Source organism: Diadema antillarum, unplaced genomic scaffold, assembly GCF_040938485.1.
Source record: "Diadema antillarum isolate AM-2024a unplaced genomic scaffold, OU_Dant_1.0 seq00000221_RagTag, whole genome shotgun sequence".
Taxonomy (NCBI): Eukaryota; Metazoa; Echinodermata; class Echinoidea; order Diadematoida; family Diadematidae; genus Diadema; species Diadema antillarum.
This window is the reverse complement of record NW_027271275.1, coordinates 211484-225366: the sequence shown is the minus strand read 5'-3', so window position 1 is coordinate 225366 and position 13883 is coordinate 211484. Positions and strand designations below refer to the sequence as shown.

Here is a 13883-nt window from a genome sequence, read left to right as displayed (position 1 = left end):
GTACATGACAGCAAAAGTAATATGTGCAAACGTAAACCCATTATAATGGTATGCAAAGGAAAACCTGAAGATACGTAATGAATGATAAAGAATCTGAATGCTTTTACTGTGTGTGGACAAGGTACCCGTGCAGTAACTGTACTTCAAACACTGAGACTACATACAATTGAAACATCCTTTCTCAACATAAGTCACTGTAGAGATATGAACATATTGATATGGCAATGATCTTACAGCATTATATTACAGAGTCACTACTGTATGGTTGTACCAGGGGCTGAAAGTACTGTTATATTTCTGTCCAATCTGCTGAAATTCCAAACTCTGGGTAGAAAGATATTACAGATATACAAGCCATGATGCATCCAGTGTTTACTGCTGCCTGAGAAAGCAAATTATGGAATGTCTATAAAGTTGCCCCCATAAACCCAGGTGGGTGACATGCCAACTTCTGTCCAATATTTTTTCTCTCTCTCTCTCTGCACTGCTCACTAGTGGAGGACACAAGCTTAATGGAGGTATTGAAAAGTTTGGATAGAATTTAAAATCTATCAATATGAAAGAAAACTTTCAAGATCTTCATTGCACACCACCTGATTTTGGCATCACTGTCTGGTCTAAGAAAGACTCTTCCTCTCTTACCAAAGTTCCATTGTTGTTTTCCTTTATCGAGCATGATAAAAGATCACAGAATTTTTTTTTTTAATGGAAATTTGACAGTGGTGTGCCAGCAATTACACGAGGGAATGATTATGTACAATATGACATGGAGAAGATAAAGATGGGAATGATAATAAAGGGATGTTTTTCTGATATTCTTACAGATGCTCTCCCACTTGGACGAGTAGTCTAAAGTTCATTACTGCATATTAGTACCCTGGTCACTGGAATCATAATAATGATTAGCTTGTAGTTTTACACTACGAGACGCCTCTACATGACACCTAATCTTTTAAGATTTGACTCTCAGGTAAGAGTTCCACTTGATGATTAAACCACAAGAGCGGAAGAAATACATACATGTAGTGTTAGCCCTAAACCCAATAATGTGCGACAATACAGTAGTGTACAACACGCAATGCAGGCTGATTTGGAAACTACAGTGTAATATACCAACAGTTCAGTAAAGGGGAAATAGGGTTCACAGAGAGGTCATGCTAACTTTTGAGTTCATTGATTACTGTGTCCACACAACAAAAAAACTATGAGTGGGGATCCCTTGCGGCTCATCAATGGAGCGTAAACCCTAAAATGTCTAAAATGAAAAATTGGCGCCTGTCCAAGTTGCGTTCCTGAAGAAATTACAGTAAAGGAATATAAAAAAACAACAACAACAACCCAAGCAAACGAGCAGTGTGGCACAACCATTTACATGATTGGGATTTAGATGTTTGTGGAACCCTGCATTAGAAGCACAGAAAATTACAGATCTTGTATTTGTGGTTTGCTAATGATAAAGGCAATTTCAACTTGCCAATGATGAACAGACTTTATAGGACACAAATCATACATCCCACACAAACTTCAAAATGAGAAGACTGACAAAGAATAGGGAATTCGGATTTTGCACTTGAATATAGTCCCATAGTCATATGCATCCTGATTCATCACGATGATGACATCGTCGAAGCCCAAGCTATAACCACGGAGCAGATGTACAGGTTGAGCAGTAACCATGGTGATGACGAGGCTGTTGGAATACCATGGCAGATGGTGTCATTCTCCTGGGGTGAGAAAAACCAAAGAGGACAAGGATATCTTTAATATGAATGAAAGAAGCCATGACATACACCATGCTACACACAATCAATGTGCATGCTATACACAAGTGAAATGTAAATTAGCATGCATGGATACATGGCAGTCACCATGTTTTTGTTTTTGCTTTGTAATAGTGATCATCTACAATTGTAGGTGACCATCATCCTAACTTTTTAATTGCAGCAATCATCCACTCTATTACATTGTAGCCTATTTACTTATCATGTCGTCATCATCATCTTTATTCACATTCATCTTTATCATCCACTGTCTATCAACGCTACCATTATAATCATTTCAATACCAATCATGATTATGATCAACCATTCTCGTCATTGTAACAGGCAGAGTAAAGGCAATGAACTCACCTCACTGCTGTAATTGTAGCAGTTTTCACTGGGCCGCCTCCTGTAGCGTGGCTCCCGGACCAGCACGCAGGGATCAGGAGCTTCATGTGAACACCACAAATTGTCAAGGATATTTTGGCAGACTACACATGTGACCTGAAAGCTGTTTAAAATAAATTGCCTCAATTAAAAAATTAGATGAAAGAGGACCTTTTTGTTCTGAGGTGGAATTCGGATTTTGCTTTTTACTGGGAATAAACCATGAGCATGATAAAACAGTTTTTACTCGCTAGGAGGTGGAAACTCTTTGATAAATGACCTGGGGTGGTACACTGAAAATCTTCCTAAGTTTTTCCCAAAGTTTTTGATAAGTCAGAAAGTTAGGAAGTGCCAAGGACGGACAGAATTGGTATTCTGAAATTTCTTCCTAGGAACTTCTTAATGCAAATTAAGTCATCCTTACCCCTGCCCACTGTTCTTTCTTAAGCCAATATGAAATGTTGTATCATAAGGAACCAATCAATAACAATAGTATATTATAACTAGAGAGGGGCCGTCAAAGGCGGCAGACCCACGCCTAAGTACAAAGTCGGGGTAAACATAATGTGCATTCGGTCATCTACCAGAATTCGGCCACTTAATTGCCAGTGTGCTTTATCACCAGCCAGTGAGTTCTACCAAAGATCGTACACTGAAGTGTACGATCTTTGGTTCTACAGTCACATCACACGCAAATCACATCATTACACATACGGTATTAACACTCATTCACGTACAGGAAAGTCCTTAAGTCTCCTCCAAAAATCCATCGAAAATCCCAAATTCCACCGTCAAAAGTGCAGAATCGGAACTTTTCCAAGCGCGCGCGAATTAAGTCCAGTTTTAAGAGTATTGTCTACACGACGGGTCGCGGAAAAAGCGCTAAAAATCGAGAAATACGCCGTTTTCTTACGGGATATTTTGATTATAGCAAGCCGAGAGTGTGATGATATCAAAGGTCGTATGAGTGTACGATCTTTGATGGTATCCACAAAAGCAAAAAAGAAAAACAAAATTTACGTACCCCCTAGGCAATTACCCCTATGATTAGTGTCTACGGGAATTATTCAATGCAAGGGTTGAATGCAAATGTCTACTGCACCAGTATTCGGCCACCAACGAGCGCCGCAACGTCCCCGGTGCAATTTTGCACCAACAGTGTAGAGCGCGATGCATTTTCAGCGGCCTTGCACACGCATTGACATTGAGCACGCATATCGTGCAGTGTGACTGCGACCGAGCAAAATGCTCCTCTAACGAAAAAAACAATCAATGTTAATTTGAAAAATCATCAAATATCAAAGGTCGTATGAGTGTACGATCTTTGATGGTATCCACAAAAGCAAAAAAGAAAAACAAAATTTACGTACCCCCTAGGCAATTACCCCTATGAAATAGTGTCTACGGGAATTATTCAATGCAAGGGTTGAATGCAAATGTCTACTGCACCAGTATTCGGCCACCAACGAGCGCCGCAACGTCCCCGGTGCAATTTTGCACCAACAGTGTAGAGCGCGATGCATTTTCAGCGGCCTTGCACACGCATTGACATTGAGCACGCATATCGTGCAGTGTGACTGCGACCGAGCAAAATGCTCCTCCAACGAAAAAAACAATCAATGTTAATTTGAAAAATCATCAAATATCAAAGGTCGTATGAGTGTACGATCTTTGATGGTATCCACAAAAGCAAAAAAGAAAAACAAAATTTACGTACCCCCTAGGCAATTACCCCTATGATTAGTGTCTACGGGAATTATTCAATGCAAGGGTTGAATGCGAATGTCTACTGCACCAGTATTCGGCTACCAACGAGCGCCGCAACGTCCCCGGTGCAATTTTGCACCAACAGTGTAGAGCGCGATGCATTTTCAGCGGCCTTGCACACGCATTGACATTGAGCACGCATATCGTGCAGTGTGACTGCGACCGAGCAAAATGCTCCTCTAACGAAAAAAACAATCAATGTTAATTTGAAAAATCATCAAAATACGGGCCAGTTTGTGATGACGGAGAACGAACTTTCATAAATCTAGAAGGACATAGTCCCTCAAATAGGCCTAAACGTAAATTTCGGAATTCTTACGAACATTTGAGCAGCGAAGTCGGATCGTTGGGGAGTTTATGTGTTCGTATGGTAGCGGAAAATCGCAAAGTGAGAAACGGGAAATTTTCGGAATGGTCACTATACCATGGGGTCAAAACTTCAAGGTCACACAGAATTTGCAAGGGTCAACCGATTATCACCAAAATCTAATCGATTCTTTCCTGTCATTATCCAAACATTCCCTGAACATTTCGTGCAAATCCGTTTACCCGTTCTCTTGTTATCTTGTACACAAACAAACAAACAAACAAACAAACAAACAAACATACAAACAAACAAACAAACAAACAAACAAACAAAAAAAAAACAAACAAACAAACAAACAAACAAACATACGGAACCCTTTACATAACCCCCTGCCGATTTTCATCGGCGTGGGTAATGATGTAGGGTAAATAAGTCTTGTGCATGCTCACGTCCTTGTGCTCGGCACGTTCCATTTTTCGTGCCCATTTCGCAAATATGAAGTACATATTGCGTGCAGTGAATGACAAGCGCCTATCACAATGTTTTGCAGCTGGCTATATCTCAGCAATGTAATTAGGGCAGGGGTGGGGCTTTCCAAATAATTTTGCTCCAAAAATTCTTTCCTAAGTGCATTCTAGAATACCAACTTCTTCCTACACTAGAAGTCAGAAAGTAACATATCTTCCTAGAATTCATGCTCATTTGTATATCTTCCTAAGTTTTTTCCTAAGAAAGTTTAGGAAAAAAGTTAGGAAGAAACTTAGGAAGAAACTTGGGAAGATTTTCAGAATACCACTTAGGAAAAAATCCTGACTTGGGAAGAAAAATCTTCCAAGAAAGAATTTCAGAATACCATCCCTGATCTTGACCCCAAGTCCTTGAGAGGAGGGGAGGGAATTCCCCCACCAGAGAATGGGCACACAAGTGGAGTGTCTGGTGGTAAAATATAAAGTCTTTGGGAGGATGTGACAAAATGTATAATTCATGCTTCAAAACCTGAACAACACTTTCACACAACAGGGAGTCTATTTTGTGCCTATATACTGGGGGCCAGCAGGTCAAAGTTCAACGAAACATTGTCAGGTCATCATAACTAGAAGAGCATACATGTATGTGTTAAAAACATGCATCAAAAAAATGCCCAAGAGTTGTAATTCATTTCTTATGAAAAGTACACATTCCTTCTAGTTTGATACTGACAAATATGTAATGGGTAATATTATTCTCCCATGTTTTCTGAAACGTTAGTCAAGTGTCTTTTCATTTTGCTCGAAATATGAAAATATATTGAATTCTCTTTATATTTTCATTATATTTCATTGTCCATATGAAACATCACAAAACACTGTTAGTCTTTTTATCCAGCAATGGCAGCACCAGGGAGGTGGCCCCCTCCCTGGCGGCACCAAAAACTCGTATCTAATGCATGGTCTCCAATTTTCCTAAAACTAATCTGATACTCTTGCTGCATACGTTAAATCCACAAATATATATTTATATTTTTTCCTTTAGGTGCCCAAACTCCCACAAATTAAATGCTGGAGTTCATTCATATAAGTCCAAGAGTTTTTGTTTCTTCCCCTTGGAAAGTCATCTCTCCAGAAGAAAGGATATCATCCGAGGGTTCCTGTGGCTTCTGGACCACCGGCTCGTTGGGGCAGCCATCGCACTGGGCATCTGTGACAAGCATGAGGAGGTTGGTCCCTTTGATCTCACTGGTTACCCAGCTCCTGTGAGGACCAAGGTTAAAGCAAATAATCACAGTAGATGCATATTATTTACCTTCCGCCGACATTTTCAGGCTTGCCGTTTGTCTCGTTAGTTCTCTCATTCTTGTTTTCTCTATCTCTGCTACTTGATGGCTCTCTCTCTCTCTCTCTTTGTACAATGTATATGTGACCATGCATCACAAAACCAACAAAAAGTCGCCCAACGTGGATTTTTCGTTAAAAACAGATACTGAAAGAGCAGACTTTAACCCTTGAAATGATGTATGAGTCAATCTAAATGGACTCTCCTAACCTATCTAAACATTGGAGAGAAAGCATACACTCTGGAAAAGTGTGTGCTGAGAAAAACAGGCTCTGAAGCAAAGGGTCTAATTCAAGCACTTCATCTTACCAAGCCATGCTCTCTGCAATTACGGAATGTATATAATTTTATAACAACAATAAAGGGATGATTAGATTAAGCTCAAATTGGTTATGCTCTATTAATACATTCTATCCATGACTAATAAAAACTTTCAAAGCAGTAGCAGCATCCATTGAAAGAGAAGAGTCTGAAAAGGGTCTTTCAGAAATTGAAATGTTACTCTAAGACCTTATCACCTTATCACACTATTCTACAAAAAGGTGTTCTAGAAAAATCACTAAAAACACAATTTCCCATTCGTTTTTTACTATCCAAAACTTTGGAATAACACAGAAGAAGAATTACTCTTTTAGAAAACATGGAAAACTCAAGATTGACTAGATTGACCTTTTCACCTATTTTGAGTCCTCACACAAAATCAGTGCATGCGACTTTATGGAGGTTTCGTGATGCGTGGTCATATACATGTACATGTCCATACACATATACATTCACAGTAAATACTTATCTGTGTGATAAATGTCCCTTGTAAAATCCATCAATCCCCATCCTACCCCTGTTTGTCAATCTAGCTAGCTACCTATCTACCGAACTATTCATCCATCCACTCAATCACCTCCCCATCTTTCTGCCAATCTATCTACCTATCTACCTGTCCAATAGTCCACCAAACTTTGTATACATTCATTTCTCTCTCTATCAATATTTCTTTTGATTGATTTATCTGTCTAATTCAATCTTCTAATGTACATGTCCTTCTACAAACTGATTAATCTATTATCAATCTTATATATCCACCTGCATACAGACATATATTGTATCTGTTCTGTATGACCACCACACCCACAGTATTCATACATTCACTCTTACCTGGTGCAGTTGTAACACTCCTTCTTCCCCTCTGCGCTCATGTTTGGTCCAAAGTGGAAATTCTTGATGATCTTGATGCAGCTGACATTGCCAGTTTGCTCTATCGTCTCCGCGTACGAACCTGAATATGATGCACATAGAGCATTGATTATTAGTATACAAACAATGCAAAGGTGAGAGTGCATTGGTGCAGATGCAGTGCACTCGAGGGTATTTACAACGGTGAAACATGCATGAAGCAAAGCCCACTGCATGTTGCATGCATTCATCGCATTCTTGATCAGCCTTGCTATACTTCTTTGTTTGTTGAGTTTACCATCTTCTTCAGGATTAATTCTGGATACATCTTAAACCAGTCAGTTTTCTGGGCTCTGCTGCATAAACAGAATATCAAACATAAGTCAGGCATCAGCAAATCCGAATTGAGTATTCAAAGACACATTTGATTTCCTGACTTAAGTTTGATCTCAGTTTTAATGCAACAAGGTCCTGGTGGGATGTCAACTACAAAAAATACTGTAAAAAAGAGAGATTCCTTGGTATGTATTCAAAAGGTAAGATTAAGCTTTGAAAGGGACAACACAAACACACACACAAAATGGAATACAGTAGACACACATTCAAACATTCAATATTGGCAAAGAAGAAGAAAAGGGTGTATTGTGAACTTACTTGGCAGATCTGACCATCCAAACAACATGAAATCTGCAATGGTGTGATAGACAAAGTGCCTGTGGGCAACAAAAGGATGCATATTTTAAAAGATATGTCCATGTGGAAAAGATATCATGTACACTGTAAACAGTCAAAAGCATGTTACTAATATAAAAAAAAGTAAAATAAAGTCACATGATAAAAGTAATGGGAGAATATGGAGTGATTACATCCCTTGATAGACATGGAGTAATCACAGAGTACACCATTATCATGCTAGTAAATTGGATTTGTTTACCTGCTTAAAATCAATATATGCTCCATCATTCAACAAAACTGGAAGCTACACTCACAAAATAATTGAACTAAAATTGTAGAAACACGAAATGGAAAAGTGGGGCTTGGGTATTTCTAATGGTTGCAGATTCTATCTCGTGTTGAATTGTCAAGTTGAGTTGACAATCCAATATTTTTGTCACAAGAGATTACAAGAGAAAACTAATGACCGCATGATGTCTCTGCCTAAATGCACATGAAAATGATAATAGATATGCATATTGTAAATGAAGAATTAGAACATTTCGAGGGCAAAGAAGAGGAGAACAAGTATCTTTAAAAAAAGGGAGATGAAAAAAAAAAATGAGAGGAAGAAGGTATAGAAGAAGAGAATGAAGAAAAAAAAATACATTAGAAATTCATTGTCGTTCTAGTATAACTATTGACCATACACAGTTTGTTTGTTTTTTATTGTTTAGGGCTCTTTTTATAATCAATCATGGGAAGAGACAAACTGGAATGTCTACAAAGCTGCCACTCTGTAGTGCAATGGTGATTTAAAAAACAACAACAACAACAACAACAACAGCAACAACAACAACAACAACAACAACAACAACAACAACAACAACAACAACAACAACAACAACAACAACAACAACAACAACAACAACAACAACAACAACAACAACAACAACAACAACAACAACAACAACAACAACAACAGCAGCAGCAGCAGCAGCAGCAGCAGCAGCAGCAGCAGCAGCAGCAGCAGCAGCAGCAGCAGCAGCAGCAGCAGCAGCAGCAGCAGCAGCAACAACAACAACAACAACAACAACAACAACAACAACAACAACGACAACAACAACAACAACAACAGGTGACTCTTGTCATTTTCCTACCACAAAGCATTGGCTGCCCAGAAGTTAAAGTTGATGACATCTGTGAGTGTTGGCTGTAGAGCGAAGGGAAAGATGAACAAATATAATATGACTGCAAAACTGGCCAGTTAAAGGTCCTATTTACCTTTGGGAGCAGTGATTTAAAAATGTTCAAGATATTACGCATTTGATGCATATGTGTTGGTCAGTTGTATCACAAAACATCCTACCATATACAAATTTCATAATAAAGCCTAAAATACAAGGAGATATCGCTGTTTTCTCAATAAACCATGACTGTAGATGGTTTGGTCTGGAAGCATGTTTATCATTATGATAACTATTGTTCACATTTTGTATATTTAACCATTCTAAACATCGATTATATACTGGTTAACATTTTCACATTGGTTGTTTCTATCCCTAATCCATATTTTAGAACTATTTTGAAGCACTAATGCTGGGTTTGTTTCATCTGCAAATGGGAAATTATGCCTTTAAAAAAATCTTGAAACAAACTTAAGATTTCTTGGAGACACTTCTCTTCAACTTAATTTTTTTTTCTTTTCATTTCATTATACTTGCATGTTTTAATAAGCATCCTCAAATCGGATACATATAACCCATGATTCAATATAGTGAGGAAAATACCAAATGTAATAATTTTCACAACTTTGGCTGAATTAAGAGCTGTACAGAGTAGCAAAATGTGCTTGATAATCTTGCAGAGTATCTGAGAAAAAGTGAAAGTATAAACAGCAGAATCCACTTTAAGTACATTTGTATTTGACAAATAATGTCAACGACTAATATTTTATGTGATTTTTAACTGACACCTATCATGTCTCATTAATGACTTGATTTTCCACAAGATCATCTGTTTTGCACATAATTGGATGTTTATTTCAACTAGGAAACACACAAATTTTACATAAAGACTCATCAGTAATTAAAGGACAAGTTCACCTTCATAAACATAAGGATTGAGAGAATGCAACAATAATAGTAGAACACATCAGTGAAAGTTTGACGAAAATTGGACAATCGATGCAAAAGTTATGAATTTTTTAAGTTTTTGTGTTGGAACCGCTGGATGAGGAGACTACTACAGCTTGTGAGTCATATGCGTACAACAGTATAAAGAAAATGTAAAAGAAAATTCAACATATTTTCACTTTTCTCGCATAATAAAGGAGCTCTTGACTTGCCTCTTTCTAAAGGCAGGGGGAATAATATTACCCATAACATTTGTCGGTAACGAGTCAGGGGAACGTGTATTTTTTTCAAAAGATGGAATTTTGTGAAATTCTCTTTATATTTTCCTTATATTGTTGTACGCATGTGACATCTAAGTTATTCATACACTGCAGTAGTCTTCTCATCCATCGGTTACTGCACAAAAACTTCAAAAATTCATAACTTTTGAACGGATTGTCCGATTTTCCTCAAACTTTCACTGATGTGTTCTACTAATATTGCTACATTCTCTCAATCCTTATGTTTATGAAGGTGAACTTGTCCTTTAAGTTCATATCATAAATATATGGTCTTGCTTTGAGAAGATTTGACTGGAAAAGGGTGTTGACATATGGCTAGAAATACACAGGCACCTTCTACAGCTTGTCAGGACATGACAGAACACAGAAAACACATGACTAGTGTGTGTCTACATTTACGTTTTCAGGTGTGGTGAAGGTCATAAAAGAGAATGTGAAAGGGAGGCACACACATACAAGTATGTATTCATATATATTGCTCTGTGTATTTTGTAGTATGTGAGCAGTAATGTGGCGGTGTACATATCTCTCTTTATGCGTGTGTGAGAGAGAGTAGTAAAGTAAAATGGGAATTTATCTTACCACAAACCAGGACCTCACACCAGCACTGTCTGAGGATGCAACCCTGGGGCAGGCAGCCTGATAGTCAACTGTGGAATTCCTGAGTAAAACAATAACAAACAAACAAAAACAAAGTAGAACATGTACTATATTCCATAACTTTTTGATAACTGATGCAGATTTCTGTAATATTCATATCATCGCTGGGGCGAGAAGGCCTCGTATCTACAAAATGTCAAATGTTCAGGAGAGCCAAAAAACATGGCGGCCAAAGCGCTATATCAAACGGGAGAGCCTTTCCCTTGACATGCCATGGTGGCTTCATTATTGGGGTAAGACAGTTAGGATTTGGACATGACATCACTTATTAAACCGATTATTTGACCATAAGTCCAAGAAAGTAATTTTCACCAAAATTTGAGATACAAGGTCTTTTCACCCCAGCGACGACATGGTATTCACACATTTGTCCAATGAAACATAGATCATTGCAACTGATTGACAAATTGCCCTACATCGACGTAAATAAGCACTGAATTGATCAGTGTTTTAGTAGTAGCCATGATAAAAAATCATGGGCGTACATACTCGAGCAGGATTCGAACCCACGACCTCCTGATCACCGGACAGGCGTCATCTCCACTAGACCACCGAGCTTTCGCCCGACAGCAAGTGTTGGTTCTAATCCTTATAGCGTGCAGCGGGAACTGCTTTTGTTATTCAAATTTATGAAGTTCTTCCGTCGTGATGTTTTCATTGCAACTGATTGACAAATTGCCCTACATCGACGTAAATAAGCACTGAATTGATCAGTGTTTTAGTAGTAGCCATGATAAAAAATCATGGGCGTACATACTCGAGCAGGATTCGAACCCACGACCTCCTGATCACCGGACAGGCGTCATCTCCACTAGACCACCGAGCTTTCGCCCGACAGCAAGTGTTGGTTCTAATCCTTATAGCGTGCAGCGGGTGTCATGGCTACTACTAAAACACTGATCAATTCAGTGCTTATTTACGTCGATGTAGGGCAATTTGTCAATCAGTTGCAATGAAAACATCACGACGGAAGAACTTCATAAATTTGAGAAACATAGATCGTTTATTTAGTCAGTTGACTAATTGGTCAGTTGACTAAGAAGTCACTTAGTCTGTCTGACATTCTCAATGTATCTATTGATCCATCTAGTCATTCAACCATTTATTCACATACCCATGGTCACTTCTTCATTCTCTTACCAACTATTTCTGTAATGATCTTATTTCATAACTTATTCAATCATCTTTAAACAGTATACAGGTACTGTGTAATATATAACTTGTTTTTGTAGCAAAATGAAATACTGGTACGGAATATTCAAGCAGCAAAAAATTGTGTTTTTCAGCATTGAAACTTTTCAATGCATTCTAAACTCATCTCAGTATGATCACAAAACACTGTCTGTCTCAGGTTTTATGAGCTAATAAAACATGGACTAAAATGGCATCCAAAATCTGTGTCAGTCAAAATTGTCAGTATGATTGGTCATCTGAGAATCTATGATGCATCACTGCAACAAAGAGGCCAGATGTCAAAAGTTAGACTCACAGAAGATACACTCCATCATCCAGCAGTAATCCCATGATTTCTCCATCCAACTCGCCCAAGAAACGACCCACCTGTGTGTGAGTAAAAGATGACATGCTCATGAAGGGGAACTACTGTATACGCCATATATTTACTGAGTCTAAATTTTTCGCGAATTGGGACCTCCCAACATTTTCGTGCCTGTGGAGTACCAGTATTGAACTGAGAAATGTATGCACATAGTTACGTCACAGTCATGTCGGATGAGAGCCGTTATTTTTGCATGTTTTTAAATTCGCGAATAGCACCCAACTCGCGAAATTCGCGAAAATAAAAACCTCGCGAAATATTCGGGGTATTCAGTGTACTGACTGAGACAAATGAAAGAAATGACTATCAACTCTATGTGTGCCATGTTCATATGCCAAACTCAGTCAACAGCATGTCATGTTTGCATATATTTTAGCTCAAATGAACAAACCCGCCCAAACCGATCGATAAATCGCCACATGTCACAGTTCAATGAAAGCATGACTCGTGATTTCACCCCTGTCATTATGTAGCTTGCATTATGAGGTGATTGAATATCAAGCAGCATTGCTTATTGGATTTGCGAGTAAATTCTAAGTTTCTGACACTGTTTTGTGTACAAAAGTCGATTCCTGGACAATACCACGACTTACTGGCCATTTGAAAGAAAAATAATCATAGCCCTGCCATTAGATATGAGTCAAATCAAAGCTTGGCATTTTCTCTACATCTCTGTTCATTACTTACATGTGTATCGACCGTAACAGAAATCTATAGATTCTAGAAAGTTATATAGATTTTAAAATCAGAATGTTTTCCCAAAACGTGCCTACATTACCGTCTCAGAATAATGACAGGTCAAAAAGGCACCATTTTTTATCTGGCAAACAACAAAACTAGAGGGGGTGTGTGTGGGGTGGAACAGGAATGTGAAACTCACGCTTGCTTGGAGGTCAGCCTGATTTGAAGCGATAACGAAGCCACCATCATCCAGAATATAGCAATTCAGGTCCTGGAAAAAACGGACAAGTACATCAACAGCTCGCTTCATTTTACGCACTGTATAAAGCAGATCAAACAATCAAATTATATTTCACCATCAAAGCTTTTGTATCATTGCACCTAAAAAATGTAGGGTTATGAGTCTCATTTCGTAAGAGGCCAGATCTCTGGCATATTAAACCTAACGAAAGCCTGAACCTGCCAACACTCATGTCTGGCAACGTAATGACATGCAGCATTGCTTGTCTAGGAAAGAAGCAAGCCATATGCATGTCTGCCTTGTCATTGGGTTCTGCCGCATCTGTTCCCCATATAAAACATGACTAATTAAGGTCATGTGTGAGAGAGACACAAATCAAGCAGGTACTTAAAGTTTTATTGTTTCCCCTCCTCCTTGTGAATAGCAAGATGCATACAAAGCATAGTGGTCTGTCAAATATCAACTTTCTC

At 38.4% G+C, this 13883-nt stretch overlaps 1 protein-coding gene across 4 annotated transcripts in view; it reads right to left on the bottom strand.

Annotated features, from left to right (window-relative positions):
* Nucleotides 1–486: 486 nt before the first annotated feature.
* Nucleotides 487–13883, bottom strand: part of LOC139729161 (voltage-dependent calcium channel subunit alpha-2/delta-1-like) — a 106490-nt gene continuing 93093 nt past the window's right edge. For all 4 annotated transcript variants that reach the window (XM_071640089.1, XM_071640090.1, XM_071640091.1 and 1 more), the window contains 9 exons: nt 13372–13443; nt 12423–12493; nt 10856–10934; nt 9018–9070; nt 7858–7916; nt 7186–7306; nt 5836–5951; nt 2130–2215; nt 487–1724 (listed from right to left, as the gene is read on the bottom strand). In XM_071640089.1, coding sequence (XP_071496190.1) covers nt 1608–1724; nt 2130–2215; nt 5836–5951; nt 7186–7306; nt 7858–7916; nt 9018–9070; nt 10856–10934; nt 12423–12493; nt 13372–13443 — 774 coding nt within the window. In that variant the 3' untranslated portion in view covers nt 487–1607. The remainder of the gene's footprint in view (nt 1725–2129; nt 2216–5835; nt 5952–7185; nt 7307–7857; nt 7917–9017; nt 9071–10855; nt 10935–12422; nt 12494–13371; nt 13444–13883) is intronic.